Source organism: Colletotrichum phormii (assembly GCF_030913505.1).
Source record: "Colletotrichum phormii strain CBS 102054 chromosome Unknown BDP81scaffold_26, whole genome shotgun sequence".
Lineage (NCBI taxonomy): Eukaryota > Fungi > Ascomycota > Sordariomycetes > Glomerellales > Glomerellaceae > Colletotrichum > Colletotrichum phormii.
This window is the reverse complement of record NW_026851468.1, coordinates 669077-694797: the sequence shown is the minus strand read 5'-3', so window position 1 is coordinate 694797 and position 25721 is coordinate 669077. Positions and strand designations below refer to the sequence as shown.

Genomic DNA, 25721 nt, shown 5'->3' with positions numbered 1-25721 from the left:
TTGGCGACGTTGTTGGATCCTGCTGCCTACCGTGCATGTAAGTGAGGTACTAAGTGCAGATTTTCTCCTCCCCTACCTGATGCAAGACAGGTAAATTATTCACCTCTGCCAGTTCAAGGTACTTCATTTTAGCAGACGGAGGTCATTTCCGCACAGTACGGCTGGACGGTGCGCCCATCCGTGGTAATGGTGGCGTTATAGATGCATTGCAATTCGTTCTTCGACATATCAAACAACCTTGTAAATTGATCGTCACTCATGCGGTAACTAATCGGCATCTTGCCATGGCACACCCGGCATTTGCTCAGTCTACTAGCTCCACTGCACCTTAAACTCGGCAAACTCGACTCTCAGTTTACCCTTGGCATCTTTATCGGGTCTTGCAGCTAACGGACTGACATCCAAGACCCAATCGCCCTCATTCTCATCCACAAATATCCAACAAATTTTCCTCAATGGGATCTTTCTCTTGACGTTTCCATCCTTGTCCAGCAGCAAGTGGTGTACCCAGGCGTTCTTACCTTGGGCGCCTCCGTCTCGAAAAACCTCAATTGTTACGCTCTTCACATCCTCGTCATCGCTTAGGGTCAGAGGATAGAGGCCCCAGTCGGCATACCGGTCGCATGTGACTGTGCTCAGGTGTGGCTGGCCATCGTACAGCTCAATTCCCGTCTTGATCCATTTACTGTTTGGAGATGCTACATCTGAGGCTAGCCGCGGCACAAGAAGCACGCCAGATTGGTCGTAAGAGTGGGCCCAGGGAGCCGAGAACGTGACGCGAACTGAGAGGAAGTTCTTAAGAGGACCCGTGCTAGTATGAACGTTTGGGACTATGGGTACGTGCGATAGTCAGTACAAGTTGCGAGTAATAAAGTCTGAACACGATAGCCAACGAAGAAGCCCCAACTGAACACGTACGGCAGTGTTGGACTTAAGAGATGAAGAGATCAGGTTGACATTTTTACTCACTGTTCCACGCGTTGTGTCCGGGCTTTCTCCAGATGTCAGTGCCAGGGTCCGCCTGAACAGTGAATGGCGTTGTATCGTTGAAAGATGCCATTTTGGTTAAGTGAAGAACATGTGTGATTCGGGTGGTTTAGGATAATGAGAGTGTTGATATGCATGGGGGTGAGTGGGCTGACCGTTATTTATTTGTTAGATGCTCTGGGTTGCATCGGTTTCTTATTAAGCATAACCCCCTCGCACCAAGTCTCCATGGCACCAGGGTAGCCCGTATTAGCCCTGCGCGGGGCGTGTACCGATCGTGTCCTTTATTAAACAGTCCTTGGTCAGCTCCTTCAACAGACACTAGCTAGCCTCAATGAGGCCGAACGAGGGCCGATCCGTAGCATCCTGGTCGTGCATGGAATGAACGCTGCGCTGAGAGCTAAATCAAGTATTTTGTTCTACTCTAATATATGTATCTTTTTGCGTAGGGACCGTGTTTGATGTGAGAAGACTTGACTGACTGTCTTGACATGAAGTGAAGGTATAAGTTGGAGAAGGCATCCGAAACCACCTAGATAGATACCAATGAAACTACAGGAAAGTTCCATCGTCTTCCATCCTCAGATCTGACCTTTCGCTCTCACCTCGTCAAATACGCTGTCCACGACACGCTTGGCGCGAGAAACGATCTCCTCTACATCCGTAGGGGTGACGATGAAGGGCGGAGCAAGGAGAAAATGATCTCCGTTCCAGCCGTCGGCGCATCCCGTCGAGGAAAAGAGGCACACATCGTATCCCTTCTCGAGTCCACGAAGACGCATCCGACGAGCAAGGTTCAACGAAGGGTCAAGAGGTGCCTTAGTGGTCTTGTCTGCCACGAACTCGATGCACCAGAACATGCCGCGGCCACGCACATCGCCGACGTGCGGGTGGTCCTTGAAGGCCTGGCGAAGGAGGTGTCCGAAAAGGATACCCATGAGACGCGCGTTACGGACAAGGTGCTTCTCCTTGATGATGCGCTGCACTTCGACAGCAGCGACAACGTTGAGTGGATGACACTGATACGTTTGTCCGTGCTGGAAGGAGGCGCTGCCCTGCTTGAGGCCCTCAATTACGCGCTCGTGGATGAGGATGGCGGATATTGTGCCGTATCCAGCTGCGAGGCCCTTTCCAACGGCCTGGATGTCAGGAACTACGTTGTCATGTTGCCAGGCGTGCATGTAGCCGGTTCTTCCGAGACCGCACATGACCTCGTCGAAGATGATGAGAGCACCGTGTCGGTGGCAGACATCCTTCATGGCCTGCAGATATCCAGGCAAAGCCGTCACACAGCCGAGGGCCTGAGATAGTTAGCAAGAAAATTTGAAGAAGCAGAGATCAGGACAGAGCTTACTGTGCCAACCATCGGCTCGAGGATAAAGGCGCACACATTTTCCGGGCCTAGTCTCTGGAATTCCCCTTCCAGCTCAAGAGCAAGCCGTTCCACGTACTCCTCAACCGATTCGCCCCGTTCAAGCTCTCTGTAGGGGTGACAAGGAGACACATGGGAAACATTGTCGGCCAGGACGTCCATGAAAGGCTCCTTACGGGCCTTCAAGTCGCCAACGGCCAAAGTTCCCAGAGTACATCCGTGCCAGGAACTCTCTCTCGCGATAAACTTTGTGCGAGGAGCCTTGGGGTCTTTCTCGAGGAAATATTGCCGAGCAAGCTTCATGGCGCCCTCAACGGCCTCAGAGCCTGTTGGAAGTATTAGCTTCCAGCCTTAGGAATTCTATCAAAGGTCTGTTCTTACCAGAGCCCAGAAGGCATGCTCTCGATAACTGGCCATTCGTCGATTTGACCAGAATATCGGCAAGTTCATGAGAAGGATCATTCTGAAAGTAGCCTGGATGGGCATATGTGAATTTGTTCAGCTGCTTGATGATAGCGGTCTTGACCCGCTCGTTCCCATGGCCGATGGCAGAAACTGCTGCTCCACCGGTAGAGTCGAGAACCTTTTGACCATTCTTCAGAGTGAAGTAGAGTCCATCGGCCGACTCAACCGTGGGAGCTGAGGAAGGGTACACGCTCTGGTAGAAGAGCGAGTTCTCAGCGGGAACAATGTCGTCGACAACTGCGAGGGAGCCCATGATGTGTTTTGTGAATGTGGTAATAATAGACTGAATGGGAGGATATTGTTGAAGATGTGTGACTGTGATGTCTGGGCTGATGGGAGAAGAAGATAACTGCTTTGAAAATGTGATCTCTTGTGAACTAAATAGTCTGATATGATTCCTTGAGACGATGTACTCAGAGTCACTCCGGCCTCATTCGGTATCTAGACACGTACACTCATCCTCCAAGCCCCGACCTCGCTTCTAACTGCGTATGATTCAAATGCCTCAAGCAGGGGCTGTTCCATCATCCATGAAACTTCACATTGCATTTTAGGCAGCTGTCTGCATCCAATCACCTTTCACTGGTTACTTACAGACATGGATGGTACTTTGGCGGTGACTTGTTTGGATATTCACAGATGTCCCCCCGTTTGATATTCACGAAAATCTGGAGTCATTCGTCATTTCCTAAAGACTCAGCTCCAACTTTCGAGTCTGGAGTAGGCTATCACAGCAGTTGACTAGCTGCTTATGGCCTATACGAGCTTGTGTAACAAAACAAAAACTTGAGAATCTGGGCAAATTATTTGCGACCGGCAGGACCAGCAACATTACATGTGAACAACTTCTGATTTTAGATGGCCAAGTCAGTAAGTGTGCCTAGCTCTCCAATATCGCAAGTGTACATGGAGGCACATTGAAGGTTGCTCACAAAATTCGTCATGAAGTACCCTCGATTATCTGAAACTTGGAAGCTTTACGAATAAGTGAACAAACGGCAAATCTCCGTAAGCCATCCTACAGTCCCGTTTTGAAAGGCGGAACAAGTATAGTGCTGACGCATTGGACACACGCCCATTGCTCATCTCACAAGTAGTATCCCCTGTTCGGAGATTTTCGACTCAAGGTCCACTAAGCGGCAAAAGTTCACATCTGAAGTAGACATCGTGTGTCGCTTGAGTAGTGTTGAGGTCTGTACCTTAGACAGGTGGATAACATATGCGACGGCGAAGTCAGTGTCAACTGTCAAGGCATCATAGTGGATCAAACGTTTGTGATGTGATAGCTTCGTGTCCTCAACCAGGCCGAAGAGAATGTTTACCGAGAGCAAGTTAGCTCAACAGCAAAATTATGCTGATAATCGTAGCAGGGCTTTAGATCCCACTGTCGCCTTGCATCCGGTTCACCTAACTTCAAAAAGAAGAAGCCACTAGTGACGTGAGTTTCGGGCACATCCAAGTGCCCGATGGTCCCGGGTTCCCCGGTGTGATCCTTTCTTCCCACCCCCACGGGGATGAGACCCCGGCGTTAAGGGTGGTCCTTGATGACAGACAAATATCTTACTCATCTCAGAACCGGAGTTCCCATTCAGGGTCCACAGTTATGCGCACTGTATCTGGGACTACTAGCAAGGCACGCAGGCTAAGGTAGATGCAACATCAAGGCTGGAAGTCATGAAGGTTTCATGTTCGTGCAAGGAACGGTCCAATTTCTTAGCACGCTGTCGAAAGATAGGTCCCTGGAGGCTCTGCATCTACGTTGCAGTCAGGAATACTACCTTGCCGTCCGGATGTAACCCTCTCTCGGGTATTCAGCAAGGTTACCGTAGATCTCATAGATACTCCTTGTACCAAAGATCCTGCACAAGTACCACATTCGCCTTGAAGCTTGTCACATTCGGTACCCTTTAACTGGGACCTATTGGCGCTTACTTGTTTAGGAAAAACATGTTTAGTTATGTTTTTCTTCTTACGAGCAACCCCGCAGTGAGCCTGACAAATGCCTTTTCCGGTGAACCATTCGAGGTCAATAGGAATTATCTCATACTTCCAGTCCTTCTAGGTGGACCAAACCTTCTGAGACTTAGGCGTGTTAGGCGCTTACATCCGACCCCTACCGGTTCTTTACTCTGGCGCACCTTCGTCACCGACTGCGACACCTGAGTCTTGACAGATGGTGACACAGTTGGAGAAGTCCTTCATTGTTGATCTCGGTCCCCAGCCAGATTTTCCGCGTCTTGACTTCTATTCATTTTGTTTCACTTTCATTTTCGAATTTCACCATACACTTGCTTGCTTGGTGAACTCCGGGTTGTTTTTTCTCAATCTCGAAACTCTCTGCAACGCCATGGCAAGCATCATTGTGACCGCAGCTGCACCAGCTAGTGCACAGGCTGAGATACAGCCCATCTCAGACCTTCCTCAGCACGACGAGGAAAAGGCTGGTCAAGCACTTGCGACTAGAGAGCATGGGACTGATAATGGTAATCGTTCTGACGTATTTGACACTGTTCCTATCTTACAGCGATGGAACTCGCCTCCCATCAACCGATATCGTACTGCGGCGACGTTCTGGTCTTTTGTGGTAGTAGGAATGAACGATGGCTCATATGGCGTAAGTCCATGCTCGAACTCATTGACTACAGTCCAATGAGCTTATGAACATCTTTTTACTTACAAACTTTGCCAGGCTTTGGTTCCTCTGGTATTTCATACCTCAGCTTACTCCGTCGCTCAATACAGCAAGTCTCACTCACGAATCCTCCAGTTAGAAACGCACTACGATCTCAACCATACGGTGGTTTCCCTCATCTTTCTTTCCCCTTTTGTGGGATATGCCATTGCATCTGCAGTGAACAACCTCATGCACGTTCATTTTGGTCAGAGAGGTGTGGCGTGTATTGCTCCCTTGTGCCATTTGATTCCGTATCTTACTTTCTCTTTTCACCCGCCCTATCCTGTTCTCGTAAGTTCCTGCATTTCTTCAACTACTACTAAACCAGCTCATTATTTTCATTCGCATGTAGGTTGCCTTATTTGTCCTCGTAGGAATGGGAAATGGTCTAGCAGATGCCGCTTGGTGTTCCTTCATAGGGCAGATGGCAAACTCACATGAGATGTCCGGCATTCTACAGGCCTGCTACGCTCTTGGGGCCACTATCGCTCCTCTCATAGCCACCGTTCTCTCTGGGGAGGGCCAGCCAGGCTGGTTCGCGTTCTACTACGTCATGACTGCAGCCTCGGCAGTCGAGTTTATTACTTTGACTGCCACGTTTTGGACTCAAACAGGCGCTGTCTACTTGGCTGAAAATCCCACGGAGTCTGGAGGCAAGTCAGGCCGAACTCGTCAAGCCTTGAAGAACAAACTATCGTGGATCTTCGCATTCTTTGTATTTGGATATTGCGGTGCTGAAGGTAAGATATCTTCCAACCCCTTCCTCGAATTCGTCGTGCATACATACTCCTTATTCAACGCTTTAGCTGACCAAATATCTGTTACGTTGGTAGTTGCCCTCGGGGGATGGATAGTTGTCTTCATGACTCGTATCCGCGGCGCCACCTCGGTCACTGGCGGAGCAGTAGCAACCGGCTTTTGGGGCGGCATGACAGCTGGGCGACTCTTTCTTTCTTTGGTGACAATTCGCCTGGGAGAATTCTGGGCCATGTTTCTTTATCTTGGTGTAACCATTGCGCTTGAACTCGTCTTCTGGCTGGTGCCCAACCTGGTCGTAAGCGCAGTGGCAGCAGCATTGATTGGTGTAGCAATGGGTAAGTCACCATCTCAAGTTTCCAAGACCTACTTCCGAAACAAGAAGATTGTGGACTAACTGTGATATTGTAGGCCCAATGTATCCGGTGGCCGTGGTTCTCATCACCAAAGTCATGCCGCGCTCACTTCACGTCGGCACCATTGGATTCGCCGCCGCTTTTGGTGGATCAGGCGGAGCTATCTTGCCGTTTGCTGTCGGCGCCATTGCGCAGGCCAAAGGTGTGCAAACGCTTCAGCCAATTGTGCTTGCAATCTGTGTCGTTCTCGGCCTTTTGTGGGTATTGCTTCCTCGTCAGCCAAGACAGAACAAGGAAGCGAGCGGAGAAGAAGTTCTGGCCCTGCATTAGACACTTAGTCGTGGCCGGTATCCGCAATGGACAACCTTATTTGGGACTTCAACAGCAGTCCCAACTATATAAGGTCTCAAGTTCGAATAAGGAAGGTGCACGTCTAGAATGAACTTAGCATTTAGATTACACAGGCACATAGATAACGGATAGAAATTGGACACTTATCCACATGCACTTTGTACACTTGATGTTGGATGGGAATCCAAATGTGTGGTGCCCTCGATGTGATATTTTCCATGTTCGTTGCAATTCGGATGTTTATTTGGTCAACTTTGGCACAGCTACATATCATCTTTCCTCGACAAGTGCTCAAGATTTTGTCAGGACATCGCGGCAACTTGTCTGCATGGGATCAATCGTCCTTATTGAGAGGTTGGAGATCGACTTTTTGGGAGCAGAAGCGTTTTTGTGATTTGTCACAATAACAATTTGAATAGATGAATGATGAAAGCTGTGGAACGCGGTACTTGAAGTTCGATTTGACATTGAAATAAGCATGTCTGATTCATGGCACGTTGACAGGTTCCCTTACAGCCGTCTACTTATCTCCGGAGATATCTTATCTTTCCAAGGCGGAGTTCTCTTGTTACCCTTCACAGCAACTCAGTTTCAATCTGATGAAGTAAATTAGGAAACTCTGTCCAATTGCTCATAATCAGCTTGCATCCAGCTTTCTCCAACACCCCTCGCAGTATATCCGCTTCTTCAACATCCTCGCAGGCACCTGTGTACCCAATCGTAATGATACCTGCCCGATTCGCAGAAGTCGCACCAGACCGGCTGTCCTCAACCGCGATGCACTCGGCCGCAACTTTACCCATGGTCTTCAGAGCGTGGAAGTACACCGCCGGATCAGGCTTGGACGTAGGAACAGGCAGCGAGTCGGCTGCGCTGAAGACGTCACTGGGGTGGAAGAACGTGGCCTGCCCAGCCTTCTCGAGCGACGCACGCACACGACGCAGTGCAGACGAGGATACGACTGCAAGTTGATGACTGCCGGCAGCTACCAGCCGTTCGAGCTCAGCATTGGCTCCCTCGCACGACTGGAGTTTCTCTACGAGATTGGAGATGACACGATCGTCTTCCATGCTGGCGTAGTCCTCCAGCTCAGCATCGGAGATGTTGCATGAGACGCCATAGTTGACCTCTAGCGAGCGCATCTACAGATTCCGTTACTCAAGGCCCAATCCAAGCAAAAACATCTCCACTTACCATGGCTTGAAAGCTCTGCCCGACGAACTCGCGCTGTAACTGGCGGCCCGTAAAATGGAGATCGATATTGCGAGCAGCAAGAATCTCGTTGGTGAGCTCTGCGCACGCCTCAAATGCCAGAGTCTCGGACTGGACGAGCGTGTTGTCGCAGTCGAGGAGCAGAGTGGTGATCTTCTAATGACATATTTGAGTACAGTTGGTCACAAAACGAATGACAGGAGAAACTTACGTTTGTGCTGCGAGATGCCATCTTTACAAAATTTCGTGATGTTGTTCTGACAGAGGGTTTCGCTACTCAGCGTGACCTTGATGAAGATTGTAGGTAAACAGAAAATTCACTGATGCTTCGCGTTGTATACAATCACTCTGTAAATGTCGAGTTTGTGGCACAGCTCATGTAACGTAATAATGGCTCTTTCCTTAAGGAGATGTATTTTTCTAGGTCACAACCAGACGGTTTCGGTGAGTTTCACTCCAGGCCCCTCGATCTGACATAGTGAATATGCCGACACTACCAAGGCTTTCCATGATACGAACTTCACGTTCCGACTTGGTCCGCGCCGCGAAGAAGCCGATAGAAACGCGAGGCTGGTCCACTCTTCTCGGTCATCGCCAATTCGTCACATCTCGGGCTGACGCGGACTTTAGCGCATCACGACATCTTCGCCACATTTGCAAATGAGCACTTTGATAGACGTCTTTTGTTTCTTTTTCGACCCGTTTGATCCTACTGAGACTGTGAAATGACTAAGGTACCTCACAGTGACTTTGGCTATACATCTTGTTGACGTGGAGAATATTATAGACTCACCCCGCGCTAGTTTGCAAGCCCAATTATGCTTAGTAGCACCCTCTGTGTATGTAACTGATAGAACTTGAACCGGGATCGGGGTCACAAATCCTAGCCGCTGCAGGGGAACATTTTAGGTGAATCAGGAGCGGTATGAAATGCCCAAGCTGTGGGGGTTTTTCGAGGTGAATTCCACTCGGGTGAATTTCCCCTAGACTCCTGCTCCACGCGGTTAGGCAGGCTGCAGGATTTCATCCTTGCCAAGATCCTTCAGCCCGCCTTGCTGCGCAGTCCAAATGCTTGGTATGTGATTGGCTCCGCGTGCTGACATTCGACATTCACCGCACTGAATGGACCTTGAAGCGCCTTTTAGGAGCACGGAGCCATGAAAAATGGCGTACCATCCTGCTTTTCCTTAATCGGCAAACATCGGGACATCAGGGGACTCGGGATGCAGACATACTCAGCTTTGTGTCACCCACCCTGGTGGTTTGCCTAGAGTGGATGACGGAGGCAGGTCAAATTAGTCAATGAATTTACATCCAACTTCTAGGTCTGTTGGTATACACGTCAGCAGGGGCCTGTGGGCCGGTACGAAGCTCAATAATCTTGGTATTGAACTGCGTATATCTGTGTAAGGAGGAAGTTGGTGGGCGTAGCCCACGATTACTCCGTTGGGTGTAAGTAGGTGGAAGCGCCGTTTGCAACGGCCCAGAACGCCTTCCAAATCCATCCTTTTCTGCCGTCAATATTCCAACAAGGTCTGGCTAGGCGGGGAAATGGCATCAAGCGGGAAGTACCTTGTATCCGGTGTCCCCGAATTTCTGGCTGAGACACATCACACGGATTCGCTGCTCCTCTCACGGGAGTAGGGACGATCAGCACGGTTTTGGAACAGGGAATCGGGGCCATAATCGATTATATTCACGCAGTGAGCCCAGTAGCCTCCTCTTCATGTACCCTATCTTTACCGGGGCTGGCAAGGATGTCGGCATCGGGTCGCTCTCTATTACAAGATGACAAAGGCTACCTTGCAAGTAGTTGAATAGGCAACGTACGACTGTGATGCTGACCGAAGCTTACGAGTCTCCGGTGGTACTATGTGAGTTTTGAAGACAGTGTTCGATGCACGGAGGAGGCTTTCTCTTGTCCTGATCCATGCCTCTTAGTTTTCGTCGTACATTGTGACCGAAAGGTTACCTAGAATTGCCTTGCTTGGACATAGGTGGTCGAGAGAGGACCCTGCAAAGTCGGCGTGCTTCTGGATCAGCGTGGATTCAGATCCCTCGTTTATTTCGACGAAGAGGCTGGGAAATTCGGAAGAGAACGATGCTTCAAAATGCAAGAATCGAAAGATGAAGTGAAGACTCCGGCCGAGAGTGAAGCCCAATGTCGTGGAGAAGAAAATCTCTATAAGAGGTCACCATGTCAAAGCCTAGACGTACCATTTGAGTCTTTCAAGCTCGTAAGCTCCCCTCTTCTGTTTTCCACTCACTTCAATCATTTCGTATTACAGAATGCGCGGCCTTTCTCATCTTTTGGCCCTTGGGTCTCTTGTTCAGTTATCCTGTGCCTTCAAGACTGCCCAGAACAATACAGGATTTTCCCTTGGTCTTGAATATGATTTCATCATTGTTGGAGGTATGTAAATTCTTCTCAAATCATTCATCGATCTCAAGGCTAATTCCGAGGTGAAGGTGGAACAACTGGTCTCATCCTAGCGGACCGTTTGAGCGAGTCTGGCGATCAACGAGTGCTGGTCTTAGAAGCTGGGCCTGATCCTAGTGTTGTAGCTATGCACGAGGCACCTGGTGCTATCGAATACATCGCGGGTAAGTTCATTATCATCTCCATCCAAGACTACGATTGTTCTAACGTCTTTTATCTAGGTACTGCGATTGATTGGAACTTTTACACTGAACCACAAGAGTATCTCGGCGGGCGAAAGCTTGCCTACCACCGTGAGTGTGATACTCCTTCATGACACTGTCAGCTTCTAACTTTTCAGGTGGCCGTGGTCTTGGTGGCAGCAGTATCCTCAACGGCTTGTACTATGGACGCGGTTCAGCCAATGTCTATGACCACTGGGTTGAACTTGGAAACCCTGGCTGGAGCTGGGAAGAGGTGTATCCAGAGTTCATCAAGGTTTGATCGAAACAAACTCGCACTTCAATGTGTCCTTTGAGCTAAATAAGTCGCAGGCTACCCATTTCAACCCGCCAAACAATGGAACTGGATACAACCAACGTTACCAGACCTGGGACCCGGCGGCATACTCCGATGGCCCGCTAGAAATTGGTTTCCAGGGTTTTGTTCCTCCTTCCAGTATTGCTTTCATTGAGGCTTGCGAAGCCGTGAACATTCCCATCGTCCAGGACTTGAACAATGGCAAGAACGTGGGCGTCAAGCAAGGCTCTGCTACCATTAACTCCAAGTACCGACGTAGCTCTGCTTATGACTACTACAAGGCCATCACCAACCGTCCAAACTTACTGATTCTTCATAATTCGCCAGTACAGTCCATTACTTTCATAAGGAATGCCACCGGCATTCCGGTAGCAAGTGGCGTGGTCTTTATTGACCACTCTCTTGGACGTCACCACGTCATCTCAGCCTCTAAAGAAGTTATTGTGACTTTAGGCACCTTTCAATCTCCACAAATTCTGATGGTTTCGGTAAGAGAAACCTTACAAGTGATGCTCTGCTCGTTGCACTCTTGACTAATGTGGATGAAGGGAATTGGACCGAAAGCCACGCTTGAGGCCTTTGATATCGACCCAGTGGTAGTCAACGAAAACGTTGGCCAGCAGTAAGATTAAAACAAGTCATTGAGATCAAAGCCTTGTCATCTAACAATTCGCAGCATGATGGATCACAACGTTTACAGCATCTCAGCCACCGTAGTTCCCGAAGCCTCGACCCACTACCTCATGTTTAACACCACCAATGTTCAAGCCTCGCAAGATGAGTACTACTCGAGTGGTAAAGGTGTCTACACGGCCCCTGGAGGCATCACGAACGGTTTTCAGGAGTTGTCCGGCGAGCAGCTTGAATCAATTGGCGCCGGTGCGGTTGTTGAGGCCGGTCTCACCAACCGCTCAACCGTGGAGTTCCTCTTTGAGTCTTTCTTCTACCCCAACAGCCCAGGCCCGACATACGAACCTTCGGCAGATGGGTCGTACATGTCCATTACAGTGTCGAGCATGGTGGCTTTATCCAAGGGTAACATCACCATTCAGTCAAGCGGCATGTCAGATGCTCCGATTATCAACCCCAACGTGAGTCTACCACCATCACTCGGCCTCTCAACTGTGGGACTGGCTACAAACCCCACACCTTTATTTTGTCCTGGGACGATGGCTAATGATTCCTTATAAATAATGACAGTACTACTCACATCCCGCTGATCGCGCCATAGTGGTGAACGCCTTCCGCGACGCGAGGGAGATTCTTGCCCACCCGGCCTTCGCCAACACGACCATCGGGCCGGACCACGGCGAAGTGGCGCCGGGGGTTTCAAATGTCGCCTCTGATGACGACGAGGCCATCTTTCAGTACATTCAAGCCACTACGGTCCCCAATTGGCACGCTAGTGGCACGAACCGCATGCTGCCCTTGGAGGACGGCGGCGTTGTCGACTCGCGTCTGCGCGTCTATGGCGTTGAAGGTTTGCGGGTTGTTGACAGCAGCATCATGCCCACTGTTCCGGACGTCAACATCGCGGGGCCGGTTTACATGCTAGGCGAGAATGGGGCAAGACTGATTCGGGAGGATTGGGGCTTCTGATCCACATTCCCAATCACTTCACTTCACTCCGTGTATGCGGATACATGTTATGTAGATTCCATGGTATCACGGTAACCTAGTAGGCCTCATCCAGCGATGCAAATGATTTGGTCACCTACCTCAGTATAATACAAATCAATAATTTTACTCATCGACTAAATGCGTTCTAGTCAGGTATTCTCTCACTGTGATCCTACTCTTAAGTTCCTAAGGTCTTAACGGATAGTGGGCAAGTTGGAGTTCCTACCCTTGTCCGTTTCATGGGCTAGCCCTGCGTCCAGATCCGGGGGCACCCTTACGAAAACTGAAACTCATGGCTATGTAAAGCTGTCTTGGCGGAGCTACAGGCCCTCACGGTCATCTCCGACTCATTCTACCCCAACGATTCCTTTGGCCGGTTGAGGCCAGCCGCCAGCGCCGCGGTAAGGTGAGAGCTTCAACTTTCGTCCCCAAACACATTTGATATCAGCTAGATAGCAGGTTTCCAGAAGATAGTACGGATGCGACAGTAAGGTTCTGTTTGCTCGAGGTTGACCAATGTTTTATAACGAAAGTCTTGGTCGCCAAGAGGAAAGAGGCCCTCTCAGTGTCCCAAGATTTTGGGCGTATCTTGGTGGAGCACGAGGTTGTGTTGGGCTTGGCCCTCTTGAGTTCCGCCCGCCGGCAAGATAAATCAAAAAGTGACGAGGATCACTCTTATGCATGGTCATTTCCATTACCAGTTTGAAAAGTAACAAACGGCGTCGCTGGGAGACCCAGGAAACAATGAAATATTCTTAATTACATTTACCTCCAAATTTGTTCAGAGCAACAAGAGCACTTCCAAGCTAAGTAGGAAAGGCCGACTCGGATCTTTTGGTTGTCCCGTTGTGTCGATGCTTCTCGGGCAGCGGCGTATACCCTGTTCAAGTCTTTAAGGCTGAGCTACCAATTACGTGCTTGAGCATCTACACTACAGTCAAGGACCTTGCGTATCTAGACTGGTTTAAGACAAAGCTTCACGCCTCGTCCCACGATGCTAGTTCTCACCTGAACCACGTGGACCACTGTCGCGGGTTTGCTACAACGTCACAGTTCATCCGGTAACTCGAGATCCTAAAGCCAGGATAGGAACTTCATAGCCGTGGTGTTTGACCCTTCTCTCCTCTCAAGTTCCAGTCATCACTCGGATCCTGAAGAGCTTTTTGTTCCTGGTTTGATCGTCTTAACTTTTCGTGCGTGGAAGAAGTATGATAGATTGAAGGCCCTCTCGGGACTAGGGTGCACCTGCACTCTCGCTATATTTAAAGAGGCTACTCAGGGTTCACGACTCGCGGCTAGTCCGGCTCCTTGACACCTGACTCGTCGGCTGGGGTAATCATGATCAGCCCTGCAAGAGCTCTCCAGCGGGATGGAGTTTCTTTCTCGGACGAAAAATGATCGTAGGTAATACCGCGTTTCTCGAAATCGCAAGAACCCATCTTTCGTTTTTTTCTGACCACCTACCTACGCTCTCTACATACTACGCTCATTCATTGCTTGATTTCTTTCGGTACCTAGCGCAAACGCAAGTCGTTGTGTATTCAAGTACTTACTTACCCCATCTGCTGCTCCGGTCGTCTTGGCCAAAAAGGGCCATATTTTGGGTTGTCGAGAACCCACGATGACGATGGCTTCTCCACAGCCGCGACACGAGACGATCAACCTCGAGGATTTCAACGAACACGCCAGAGCTCCCCGAAATGTCCCACAACAAGGCATTTGGTCGAACCGCAAAAACACAGAAGATCATCGAAGGTGGAGCATTATCGAATTAGCAGGCGACAACCATAGCGACTGGCCAAGATATGCCAAAGTAGACGAAGCTTCCTCGGCACACCCATCACCTCTAAAGACCACTGTTTCCTTCAACCAAACAAACTTTCTCCATCCTCCGACGCCCGATAGAGAAGATTGTTCCTACAGCCACAAAGGCAACGAGTTCAACGACACGATATCTCTTACGTCTAGATCTCACAAGGATGAAAACAAGAAAACGAGTCCATTCGTGTGGTGGACGTTGTGTCTTTGGCTCGTCGGGGTGTTGATGTTGACGCTGACGGCCCTTTACTCGACCGGTTCGGCCAAGGCTCTAATGAGACAGAACTTCTTCGTCGCATCGCCTAGTAACTCTATCCTAATCCTTCGTGTGATGACAGAGCTTTGCGCTCTTGTCTTAGCTGCTCTCGTGGTCGTCGTTATGGAAGACTTGCAATGGGCCTTGGCATCCCGCCCCGGCGGCGTTAGTCTATTGCACTTTGTAGGACTTGACGCTGGTACTGGAGTATGGGGGTTGTTGCGTCTTTTGGCAACGGCTGAATGGAGGCAGAAGTACTCCAGTCTGTTCCGGTGAGTCCGATTCTGCTGGTCTGCCAGATATAGTGAAAACTTGTGAACGCGTTCTGACACTTTAAAGCCTGCTGGTCATCTGCTCCATTCCTCTGCCCGGTATCATCCTCATGGGTAAGCTTACATCGTGTGTGTAACTGTGGATGTTCGTCGTGTTGACGGTCTATCTAGGCGCTATTTCCATCGAACTAGTCACATTCCCCGAGAAGACATACAATGTTTCGGCCGGGATCGCTCCCTTCAATGCCTCTTATATCTACGAAATCCGCCAATCCACAGCCACCGCGTTGCTAGTACAGATGGGTAGCCCCGCCTGGTCTGACCGAGACACTTTTTCTCTAGATCCCTTGCATCAAGGTGTAGGGAAATGCACCGGGGCAGACGGAGGATGGGCCCCGTGTGACGAATCGCATCTGCTCACCGGCGGGGTGGTCTCAATCGCGCCACAGGCAGACAACTTGACGAGCTATCCGGACTCTGCGGCATACGTAGTCCCCAACACCCGAGTCGCTCAGTTGGAATATGGCAAAGTACACGATCTCGATGGCCTACGGACCAATGGAACTTGTTTTCTCATCGGCGCCGACAGCGCTGCATCGTACTGGTGTGCTGCTGTTGGCAAACAGAAAGGACTGCTTTTTGGTAAGAATGCACACAGTCGGCTCTTCAAACTGCCGCGTATATGAAAGCTAACATTTCTTCACAGGGTCGGCATACTGCCCGATTGCGCTACAACTGACCAGTTCATGCATCAACAACACAGCTTGGACCAACCCTTTGGAACTATCGTCGTCGCTATACGTTTACTCGCGTTATGCGACTATCACCTATGATCGCGGTAACTTTTCGATCCTCGACGTTTCAGACATGACACCACCAGAGCAGGATATCATTGGTCTCGATGAGTACATGCTCTCGTTATCAGCAGTAGTCCCTGGCTTCAACAAGAGCGGCGGAGCTACAAAGGGCGACAACTCGGCATTGGCCATTTATGCCGTCACAGCGCTACCGATCAACGACAGTGAAGTGGCAAAGAAGCAGTCATTGAGAGCCGTCAGAAAGGCTCTTTCTGTCCCATTCAGTTACTTCCACGCAAACTACTTCTCTGACGGCCTCTCAATTTGGGAACTCAAAGGCCCCCGCGAAGGTCTACCCGACGATATGTACTCCACCCTAGCCATTTCTATCCTCAGTCATCAGGTTGTTGCTGGAACTATCAGCAGGTGGTTCTTTGTCACAGTGGCAGGTATCATTCTGTGTATATCGTTGGCCATCATCATAGCCACGTCCAGGGTGTGTGTAAAGAGGCCAGAGAGGTGCGGCTACCCGACGTTGGATTTTGCTGCCGTGTGCGCTGTAAGAGGAGGGATACCTTCTAGCTCTCCTGAGTGGGGTAATACACAAGAGCCGACTAATCATGAGAGAGGTCATGCAAGCGGTCTACACAGGAGCCTGACGCAGCTTGGGCAAAAGCCACAACCCTTCGGGGTTGCGAAGAACATAAAGAACGAAAGAGTAATACTAAGCTAATGAGATTTTGAGAACATGACGATCAACGAACTTCACGATACCTAGAAAGCGCACTTTAGATCATTTGAAATAGAAATATCAAGCCCTTTGAATCATCTCCATTTCATTAAGTTCTTCGCCCCAAGTTAGCTCAACATGTCAATTACGAATCTTACACCCATAAATCGGGTACAATAGTAGGCTCAAACATCTCTCAAAGACTTGCTATCATGGCCTGAGTGAACTGGCAAAGCTTGCTTTTGGAACCTTCTGGGTGCCAACTCTAATTCATAAGCCCTGTCGATTTCCTCCGTCGTCATACCCGTGGTGTCTGGCACAAGGAACCATGCTCCTGCCAACAAGAATACGGATGTACCAGCATAGATGAACCCGGTGCGAGCTCCGAGATTGCGGGAGTCAACGTTATACATGTAAAGAGTGATAAAGTTGAACAACCAAGTTGTGAAGGTCTGCGCACAAATGCCGATCGATAGTGTCTTTGCACGAAGCGCGTACGATGGGATCTCGGCAGCGATAGGCCCACCAGCACCTTTAAGAAAGGCCGCCTGTATAGAGATGAGAAGGTTCATCAGGACAGCAATTGCCCAGAGGGCGCCCTTGTTTAGAACCCAGTAAAGCGCGCCGATAATCACCATGAAAAGCAGGTTGACAACGAGGCCTAGCAGCACCACATTTCGTCGACTTATACGCTGTAGGTACGCCCGCTAGCTAAGATGATCAGCACGGCAAGACCAAAGCCGCCGATGCCGATGTCGAACGAGTAATCTGCCTCGAGACCGGCAGTAATGAGGAAATAGACGTTCTGAGCTAGAAAAGGGCGCCGCCGATATTGGCCGTGGAGTAGAGGAATGCGACGGTCAAAGCTCTCTTTCGGTTATGGCCCTGGAGACACGATGCGTATGTAGCGTTGTTATTCATTTCGAGTTCTTGTTCCGCGCGAATCGCTTGAATCTCGTATCCGAGGCGCTCATCTGGATTATTGGGGCCGCAGATCTTATGCATGACCTTTCGTGCAGCTTCGATTTTGCCTTTCTTGATCAAATAGATAGGGGACCTTGACATATTAGCACGTGGCTCATTCTTGCTTAGGGAATCGGTGCTCACTCTGGGGCCACAGCCCAGGTAATAACCGCTAAACCACCAACGGCCCACTGTATAGCAATGACCGTCCTGAATGCTTGCTCTCGGATATCGGGAACGAAGATGCGGATTACACCCAATGCCAGGCCTTGAGTAAGAAGGACAAAGACAACGAAACATGTTTGTAAGGGCGGACGAAGTTTCAGAGGCGACACCTGGTAGAGAGTGTTAGCCGAGTTGTTTAAAGGGGGGCACCATATATTTGTTCGTACTTCACCAATGTACGTGGTAGCGGTAGCCATTACAGCCCCAATACCCAGGCCAGAAATCATCTTGCCTCCCATCAGAGTTGCACGTGGTACAGCGACATACTGCATCGCGGCCCCGACCAAGGTCAAGACAGCTGCGCCGCAGGATGGCCACTTCCGCCCATATCGATCAGAGACGAATCCGACTAGAATGGCACCGAGGGCCTGCGTGAGTGAAGACATTGCCGTCCACAACGAGGTCCAGATGGAGGGGAGATAGGGTCCTGTCGGTCCAATTTCGCCAAAATAAAGCAGAAATGAAGGCATCGAGATCGAGGCTCCGTTGGTCACTGTGTCGTAGGCGAAGACGATGCCGGCGGAGAAGGCTACCGAAGCTTCATGACTGTTAGACAAGTCTTTCGATCAGAGGGGTGGAAGGGTTTACCTATGAGCAGAGCTCGCCAATGTCTTTTCGCATTCTGAAGCACTGAGAGTTGTCTTTCTGCATTGATAATATCTTCACCACTTCCAGCACGAGCCGTTGCAACACCGGTGCCCATCTTTGCTTTCTCAAAGTGATTGTATTCCGGGTTTTGCATCTTTCCGTCGTTAACTTTGAGTGAAGCCATGTTTCTGTTGGTTTCGATGACTGGAGAGGCTGCAAGAGGAGTTATTCACGGCTTTCCAACAAGGATGGGCTTGACTGCCATTTGATATAAAATGCAAACAGAACCACATTCCTCAGCTAATTGCACATGCAAGGTATCCAATGAATTATGGATTGTCCGGGGAAGCTAATGGCGGGGGAATCTGGGGTATCATTGATGTGTCTAGCTTGGGTGGACGTGAAGGGTGGACGCCGAAGAGGATTGGGGTAGGCCTGGGTGGACGTAGGGTGGACGTGCAGTGGACGTGCGGTGGACATTCGAGTGGAACATCCGGGGAAATGGGGGAGAGGAAGATTCTGGAGAAGTGAGTCCGAATCCAAAATTGACTACATACACCTCGGACTTCCCGATATGATAAGGTTGTTCAATGTCGAGTCTGTTTTATGTTGTCTTTAGAATTCGTAGCCCATCGATCTAAGTCAGAAGACCCCAGCCTCAACTTAGCACACTCACTTCGGTACATACCAGCGAACTTGAGTAACATTAGACAGCGTCCTAATGAAGGTTACAAACCCAATCATCCCTGGGTTCGCTCCCGATCCAACTGTTGTCGTCCACAATGGCACTTACATCCTCGTCAACTCTTCCTTCCACGTGTTCCCTGGGTTGCCCATCTACACTTCCACAAACCTCGTGGATTGGGAGCTGAAGGGTCATGCCCTATGCCGACCACGCAGCTATCTCTTTCAAACGCCTTTACCAAATTCATCCCCCTGCCTCATGGCATCCCACTCATCATTACCGGCGGTCTCTTTGCACCAACGCTTCGTCATTTCCGAAACAAGTTCTATCTTGTGTGCACTTATGTTTGGGAGAAACCCGATGGGGAACACGAGTTTCAGAATTTCCTGCTTAGCTGTCACGAAGACTCGATATTCTCAGATAACGGCTGGTCAGATGCGGTGCCATTCGAGTTCCCCGGTATCGATCCAAGGTTATTCTTCGATGAGATGTCCGGAAAAGCATACCTTCACGGCTCTTACCGTACTGGGCCTCCATGGGCGCCAGATTGCTCGATTCGCCAATTTGAAATCGATGTTGAGACCGGCACAGCTCTGTCTGATACCAAATTTCTCTGGAAGGGTGCCGCCGGAAAGGACGATGCCGAGGGGCCGCATATATACTTCAAAGATGGCTGGTACTACCTGTTGACCGCAGAACCTTCGACCTTTGAGGGTCACCAGATTAACATGGCGAGGTCCAAAGATATCTGGGGACCGTACGATGGCTGTCCGAGAAACCCTTTATTGACTGCGTTTGAGAAAGACGAAGCTGTCCGTTGGACTGGTCATGGCGATTTGTTCCAAGACACAAGGAAAAATTGGTTTTGCGTCCATTTCGGAATACGACACGATGACGACGATGTTCAACGTCATCCACTTGGCCGCGAGACATTTCTCACCTCGGTAGACTGGCCTGAGGATGGATGGCCTACAATTTCCCAGACTAAGCTGAGCTTAGATATTGGTCTGGAAGCACTACCGAGCCCGATTGCAGGGAAGCATGAAGGATACAAGGGACTCATTGAACGTGTTGAGGATCTTTACATCCGCACACCCAACCCTTCAAATTACTCATACTGTCCAGAGGAAAACATCTACTCCTTGCGTGCTCAGAACTCAAATCTAGCCAGTACTTCTGGTACATCCACCTTCGTCGGCCGCAGGCAAAGATCCCTCTCAGGATCAGCTTCAACAACAATGCACATAGCTTCCGATAGCGCCGCGGGACTCCCACTGGTAGGATTGGCAGTGTACAAGGATAGCCTGCGACATGCAGTTATCCAAATCGATCCGCTAAAACGCAAAGTGTTTTCCATCTTGGTCGCAATCAAAGACCAGAAGCCCGAGTCGGCCGTTTTGGGCTCAGCCGCCATACCCGAGTCTACTGATATGGTTGAGCTCCGCATCCAATCCAAACCCGACAACTACGAACTCCTCTGGCGAGTCTCAAGTCTTGGAGAAAAGAATGACTGGCAAAGTCTTGGGGGCGTAGACCCTGTGCTGCTTTCGGGCTACGACATGACGGGGACTTTGTACGTGTTGGTATCCCTATCACAGGGATGTTGGTTCGAACCGTAGGGTCCTGTGGGTGACGACGTATCAATATCTCTGTATTGATTGATTCTGCGTAAGGAGTAGAAGGGAGATTCCAACCGGAGGTTGGGTGGGTAGTCGAGGTCTAAGTGTACCCCCTCGAGGTGGCCCATGCTCTGCCCCTACTCGCGGTCGAATTGGACTTCCAATCCGACAGTACGGCATTTTCGCGATTTCAAACAACACACCGAGTTCGGCAGGGGATCAATGGGCGAAGTTCAAAGACTTTGTGATTGAATAGTGTCGAGTTTCGGTGCCCAGCCGCACATCGATCGAACGCCTGTGTCTACGTCAAGCCGTCATGTTCCTTCAAAGAGATCAACCTACCATGTAGTTACATTGCCCATAGAATCATGACTCAAAGCATCGCGAAAATTGCATTACATGCATCTTGCCTATTCGGAAAACTTGGTTTGCAAATTGGGTCAACTTGGGTCTGAGAAGGTACCGCAACCATAGCCACAGTGTATTGGCCAAAAGCCGCTAGGCAACAGTCGCTATTGTTGCCTGCGCTCCGGCTGTCAGATGCATTAAACCGTCAACTCTCCCGGGCCTACCAGGTATTATGTCACGAAACAGGAATGGTATCAGCACTTGTCAAGCATCTTGCCACGTGCTTTCTCACGTGGATATCACACTCTCTTAGTATATCCCATCGAGTGCTGCAAGGCGACAGTACATTGGCTCCACATAAGGGGCCCTCTTTTACCCCGCACCGCATCTGGTACATCCACTGCTTGAGTTGCCCCTATGATTTCTACTACGGTACATCCACCAAACTGCCTCGAGTGCGATGTAGCTCTCTGTAACTCAGAAGATTGCTGGTACCGATTTCATACGCAGAATCTCTAATAATTGGAAGTATCTATTATCAATTACGTTGGTTGGTTGGAAAAAGGGGCCCGAAGTGGCCCGATTGGCTGCTCCCCCGCATCTCAATGTATTGTCGCCTTGCAGCACTCGATGGGATAGACTGCTCTCATGTGCTCATTCTAGATGGGTTACTTCAAGCCACTTTAACCCACTTCATATGCCCATTGCTGCGTGCCATAACTCGTGACATATTATTAGTCAACCTCGGTCCTCTCACTCTACGGCCACGACTCAACATCCGTAATTTCTGTCAGTGTTAGTAGCTACATTAAACTCGCGATGTCTTCTCCACCCATCTTCCATCAACCATCAACAACTCACACTCACACCGTAGTCTTCTTGCATGGGCGCGGTGACAATGCGAAAAACTTCATGCAGTCATTGAACTACTCTAGAGATTCACAAAACCGCACTCTCGCAGACGCGTTTCCTTCATTCCGCTGGGTCTTTCCTCAGGCAAAGCTAGGAAAGTCAGTGGCACTCGGCGACAAGGTCTCGCAATGGTTCGACATCTGGAACGTGTCCAATTTTGCCGACCGTGAGGAGCACCAGGCCGAGGGCCTCAGAGATAGCGTTGTCGAGATCCGAGAGATCCTCGCCGCAGAGGCACAGTTGCTGGGAGGCAAGTGGAGCCGCATCATCCTGGCTGGGATAAGTCAAGGGGCAGCAACGGGCGTCCATACTATGCTCAACTTACGACTCCCGCCAGGGCAATCTGGGCTTGGGGCCTTTGTCGGCTTTTCTTGCCGCATGCCGTTCCCTGGGAGAAGTCTCGCCGATACTCGAGCAATTCTCGGGCTTGGAGATGTTCCAGAAAGATGTGCTCTGCTTGAACATACTCCGATTTTGCTGGAGCATTGTGTCGACGATCCACTTGTTTTGGTCGCCAATGGCCGTGTCTTGAGGGACACTCTAAGGAGATTCGGAGCGCAAGTTGAATGGAAAGAGTACCAAGAAGGAGGGCATTGGTTTAATTCTCCTACAGGGATGGATGATGTTGTTCGCTTCTTGAACTCCCATTTATATGAGTAATCCAGGGTTTGCTCAACACGTACACTTGACCCTATTCGACGTCCAGAAATCGATAACAATGTTAGAATCAGGAAGTAGTATTTGACTGAAAAGAATCAGTTTCTTTATTAGATAGGACGCACCGATTACGAAACTCATAAAACCATGGGATAACTGGGCCATCCTTTATCACTAATCAAGTTCAAGGCCATAATGGTTGTCTTCCTTTTCCACGCCGCGATCAACACCCATTGTTGTATCGCTTGTGGCCCCTCTTACTCTTAAAAGCTAATCTGCCATCAAATCCTGGCCCGTCTGCCTTTTTGGACCCTACTGGAGTGGCGACAATCGTGCCGCGCATTTTTTTCCTGCAGCTGGACACAGCAAAGTTTTCACATTCGTACCGTATATGGACTCATTGACGGGCAGTGGGAGATTTGGTCGCAGTGTCGCCAGAGGGCCGTACATGCCCTCGTCTGCTAGTCTCAGCAACCCGTCTGCCTTGCCTTAGGGCTTCGCTTCCAGCAAAGCTTGATTCTGGGGTGCTGGAGATACCCATCGTCTTCATTTCATCTATTTCCCACTTGTCGAGATGCGTATGAATCTTCTTTTGGTAAGGAGAAGCACCGCCATCCGAACGTAGAGCGCTGCCGGTCGAATAGAGCACCTACCTTACGACATTGATCAGCCATATCCTCAATAAGAAAACGCCCCAAGATGCGTTTCCTCGTCAATTTTCTAGCCCTTGCTGGGCTGGCAATCGGAAATCCCGTTAACCTCCTCGAGAGATCCGCTCCGCCTCAGGTCAAATATATCGACGCCAAAGAAATGACCAACCGAATGCATCTGAAGCATCCGACTCACCTAATCGGCCAGTCTCTTAACCCTGTCGAAGTGAAGAGAATGGTGTTGTCTCACGCTGGCACGGCAGATACACTCTACCTCCGTAACCACAATACCTTTATCCCAATGACCAGCTTCCGGAACGGACCGACCTCAGACGGAGAGACTACTGCAGACAAGCACTGCTTTATGTGGGACGAGTGGGAGATTCGCGACATCAAGTCGTACTGGAGTCCGTATACGGCAGCCTCAAAGATGCAGCATGTTGGTATCCTCGGCGAACGCGAGTCTGTGACGATCCCCTGGGAGGAGAAATTTATCGCCAAGAGGAGAATCAGTCTTACTCCCGACTGGAGACCCATCAAACATGTGTTGACCATTGCACTGGGTTTCGACACAACAGACGAATATACCAATAAGGGGACTTTTCACTGCACGACCGCTCCAAATCGTAGGATTCGTCTTTGGTTCCGGAAATATGTTGGATCAGGTAAGTGTTAGAGGACCCTGAGTACCCTGCTTCGTGGTCTTAAACTGACCAGGGTACAGCATATGCGTTCAAGAAGATATGCAGAGGCTGTGGTAATGAAAAGCCAGTATGCGAAGAAACGTGGACGCCGCAGGGCCAAATTATCATTCCATCTGATGGGTAAGTTTCTGTTTGCTGGCCGATTATTGAAGCAATGACTAACTTTGAGCCCACCTAGCTCCAATAAGGACATTAATTACAACATGCACTGTAGCTCCGATTAGCTCAAGCAAGATGAAGTGAAGTAATTGAGGGGATGCGCCCGGATGGAGAACTCTTGTCAACTCATCAGTCGAGTCCGGGCTTCATGGGTCGTATTTCTCCATTGCATTGTTTACGATAGGTCTGTGACAGATATTGTCGTCATCACCGAGACTTCGCCATCATTTACAGCAGTAGGGTCGCACCTCAGTGTCTAACATAGTCTACAATCCATCTGTTTCTTAAGCGATTACCTTCAAATTTCTCATTACTTATTCTCGTAGCCTGCTGCTGAAGGTAAGTAGCGGTGGCACTGGTTTCAACACATCTTCAACTGCGAATGTTATTATCTGTAGTTCAGTACGACTACTCTCTGCCATGATGCTTTTCCCTCTGCGTGTGTCAATAAGATGATAATTATCTTTAAGGGCCGATTAGCACATTGATGATGATGATGATGATGTATTTAACATCTAGTAATAAAAGGACGTGCCGGGCGCTATACCGACATAGTCTATATTAATCTAAACTATATTATAGGCTACCGTCTTTACTTAACGTTCCTATTTAATGACTCGGGCAAATTTTGGAAAAGAAATTAGTCTCCTCTAACGTACTTGATAAGCGAGCTGCCCAGACAAGCGAGCTGCCCACCTAACCATAATCACATTATAAATCTAACTAAGGAGCAACACTAAAAACATAAAATCAATTGAAACTACTCTGAATCCTATTCCTCAGATATTTCTTTATTAAACTGACATGTTCGCGCATTGTGGCCAGTGTTTCCGCAGACGCCACATCGCCGTTAACCTATTTCTGTCCTCGGCCGACGACTACTACTCTGGCGCGTTTCCTCCTCAATCTGGGCCGTAGCCTCTCTCTGCGACTGAATGTCCTCTGCCTCAGCTACAGTAAGACTTCCTCCTTGTCTGAGACGTGTTTTCTTAGCCCTCCTGCGTCGGCTAAGTAGGTTATTTTCCTCCCGGAGGATCTGGACCTCCGACCTTAATAAGGCAATCTGGTATATAAATCCCCGCGCTCCCTTTGATAAATGCTCTATAGCTTTAATAATTGAAGTTGGGGAACTATTTTGATAGCGGGAGATCCTCCTTTTGATGAGTTCGGACTAAGAAGAGGCCTCTGTTGGTGTTGGTATTCCTTTCACAGGGAATTTGGTTCGAACCGTAGGGTCCTGGGGGTGACGAAGTATCAATATCTCTGTATTGATTGATTCTGCGTAAGGAGTAGAAGGGAGATTCCAACCGAAGGTTGGGTGGGTAGTCGAGGTCTAATTGTACTCCCTCGAGGTGGCCCATGCTCTGCCCTTACTCGCGGTCGAATTGGACTTCCAATCCGACACTGACTATCTCTCTCTTGTAACGTCTAACTGGTACGGTTGGAAGGATAATTCGAACGCTGCGAAGTCGTGTACATGTATAGAAAAGCAATGCTGTCTAATACGCCCCTTTCCCTTCCTTCCGAGGTCCCTTCCGTGTGACCCATCCCTCCATTCGTACCGTAGCCTTCCCCTTGTCGATGAA

The 25721-nt window shown here is 49.6% G+C and overlaps 10 protein-coding genes across 10 annotated transcripts; 6 read left to right on the top strand and 4 right to left on the bottom strand.

The window, feature by feature from the left end:
• Nucleotides 1-216: 216 nt before the first annotated feature.
• BDP81DRAFT_438660 (uncharacterized protein) lies at nt 217-1090 on the bottom strand. Its single transcript, XM_060591336.1, has 2 exons — nt 970-1090; nt 217-830 (listed from the first exon to the last, which is right to left on the bottom strand). Exons 1-2 carry the CDS (start codon nt 1058-1060, stop codon nt 313-315), a joined length of 609 nt encoding a protein of 202 aa, XP_060440096.1. The 5' UTR covers nt 1061-1090; the 3' UTR covers nt 217-312.
• A 478-nt stretch (nt 1091-1568) lies between these two features.
• BDP81DRAFT_399051 (aminotransferase) lies at nt 1569-3077 on the bottom strand (the record flags this gene model as incomplete). Its single annotated transcript, XM_060588536.1, has 3 exons — nt 1569-2288; nt 2342-2685; nt 2741-3077. 3 exons carry the CDS (start codon nt 3075-3077, stop codon nt 1569-1571), a joined length of 1401 nt encoding a protein of 466 aa, XP_060440095.1.
• Nucleotides 3078-5171: 2094 nt separating this feature from the next.
• BDP81DRAFT_331118 (major facilitator superfamily domain-containing protein) lies at nt 5172-6940 on the top strand (the record flags this gene model as incomplete). The annotated part of the gene is made up of 5 exons (XM_060585480.1): nt 5172-5438; nt 5592-5789; nt 5851-6238; nt 6332-6592; nt 6666-6940. The coding sequence occupies 5 exons, from the start codon at nt 5172-5174 to the stop codon at nt 6938-6940; spliced, it is 1389 nt and encodes a 462-aa protein (XP_060440094.1).
• A 456-nt stretch (nt 6941-7396) lies between these two features.
• On the bottom strand, nt 7397-8559 carry BDP81DRAFT_410373 (HAD-like domain-containing protein). The gene is made up of 3 exons (XM_060589121.1): nt 8385-8559; nt 8156-8329; nt 7397-8103 (listed from the first exon to the last, which is right to left on the bottom strand). The coding sequence occupies exons 1-3, from the start codon at nt 8403-8405 to the stop codon at nt 7537-7539; spliced, it is 762 nt and encodes a 253-aa protein (XP_060440093.1). The 5' UTR covers nt 8406-8559; the 3' UTR covers nt 7397-7536.
• Nucleotides 8560-10231: 1672 nt separating this feature from the next.
• BDP81DRAFT_484642 (uncharacterized protein) lies at nt 10232-12818 on the top strand. Its single transcript, XM_060595113.1, has 9 exons — nt 10232-10410; nt 10508-10586; nt 10643-10777; nt 10835-10906; nt 10954-11090; nt 11147-11620; nt 11681-11754; nt 11809-12223; nt 12333-12818. Exons 1-9 carry the CDS (start codon nt 10285-10287, stop codon nt 12729-12731), a joined length of 1911 nt encoding a protein of 636 aa, XP_060440092.1. The 5' UTR covers nt 10232-10284; the 3' UTR covers nt 12732-12818.
• A 1561-nt stretch (nt 12819-14379) lies between these two features.
• Nucleotides 14380-16640, top strand: BDP81DRAFT_484641 (uncharacterized protein; the record flags this gene model as incomplete). The annotated part of the gene is made up of 4 exons (XM_060595112.1): nt 14380-15098; nt 15166-15212; nt 15270-15740; nt 15862-16640. The coding sequence occupies 4 exons, from the start codon at nt 14380-14382 to the stop codon at nt 16626-16628; spliced, it is 2004 nt and encodes a 667-aa protein (XP_060440091.1). The 3' UTR covers nt 16629-16640.
• Nucleotides 16313-18516, bottom strand: BDP81DRAFT_502491 (uncharacterized protein; the record flags this gene model as incomplete). The annotated part of the gene is made up of 7 exons (XM_060595569.1): nt 16313-16658; nt 16853-17317; nt 17353-17430; nt 17484-17682; nt 17733-17923; nt 17981-18351; nt 18402-18516. 7 exons carry the CDS (start codon nt 18514-18516, stop codon nt 16620-16622), a joined length of 1458 nt encoding a protein of 485 aa, XP_060440090.1. The 3' UTR covers nt 16313-16619.
• Nucleotides 18517-19122: 606 nt separating this feature from the next.
• Nucleotides 19123-20705, top strand: BDP81DRAFT_502479 (glycosyl hydrolase; the record flags this gene model as incomplete). The annotated part of the gene is made up of 3 exons (XM_060595568.1): nt 19123-19257; nt 19302-20432; nt 20466-20705. The coding sequence occupies 3 exons, from the start codon at nt 19123-19125 to the stop codon at nt 20703-20705; spliced, it is 1506 nt and encodes a 501-aa protein (XP_060440089.1).
• A 1092-nt stretch (nt 20706-21797) lies between these two features.
• On the top strand, nt 21798-22938 carry BDP81DRAFT_116260 (Phospholipase/Carboxylesterase family protein). Its single transcript, XM_060581544.1, has one exon. It carries the CDS (start codon nt 21873-21875, stop codon nt 22623-22625), a length of 753 nt encoding a protein of 250 aa, XP_060440088.1. The 5' UTR covers nt 21798-21872; the 3' UTR covers nt 22626-22938.
• Nucleotides 22939-23321: 383 nt separating this feature from the next.
• Nucleotides 23322-24200, top strand: BDP81DRAFT_399043 (uncharacterized protein; the record flags this gene model as incomplete). Its single annotated transcript, XM_060588535.1, has 3 exons — nt 23322-23937; nt 23997-24096; nt 24155-24200. 3 exons carry the CDS (start codon nt 23322-23324, stop codon nt 24198-24200), a joined length of 762 nt encoding a protein of 253 aa, XP_060440087.1.
• Nucleotides 24201-25721: the final 1521 nt, after the last annotated feature.

Bases quoted from the DNA above. Each gene is read 5' to 3' on its own strand.
- BDP81DRAFT_438660 (XM_060591336.1), bottom strand. From the start codon at position 1,060: ATGGCATCTTTCAACGATACAACGCCATTCACTGTTCAGGCGGACCCT. The intron at 831-969 runs GTGAGTAAAAAT...ACGTACCCATAG, and splicing joins CGGACACAACGCGTGGAACA to TCCCAAACGTTCATACTAGC.
- BDP81DRAFT_410373 (XM_060589121.1), bottom strand. From the start codon at position 8,405: ATGGCATCTCGCAGCACAAAC. The intron at 8,330-8,384 runs GTAAGTTTCTCC...ATATGTCATTAG, and splicing joins TGGCATCTCGCAGCACAAAC to AAGATCACCACTCTGCTCCT. The intron at 8,104-8,155 runs GTAAGTGGAGAT...CGGAATCTGTAG, and splicing joins GGCAGAGCTTTCAAGCCATG to ATGCGCTCGCTAGAGGTCAA.
- BDP81DRAFT_484642 (XM_060595113.1), top strand. From the start codon at position 10,285: ATGCAAGAATCGAAAGATGAAGTGAAGACTCCGGCCGAGAGTGAAGCC. The intron at 10,411-10,507 runs GTAAGCTCCCCT...TCTCTTGTTCAG, and splicing joins CATTTGAGTCTTTCAAGCTC to TTATCCTGTGCCTTCAAGAC. The intron at 10,587-10,642 runs GTATGTAAATTC...TCCGAGGTGAAG, and splicing joins TGATTTCATCATTGTTGGAG to GTGGAACAACTGGTCTCATC.
- BDP81DRAFT_116260 (XM_060581544.1), top strand. From the start codon at position 21,873: ATGTCTTCTCCACCCATCTTCCATCAACCATCAACAACTCACACTCAC.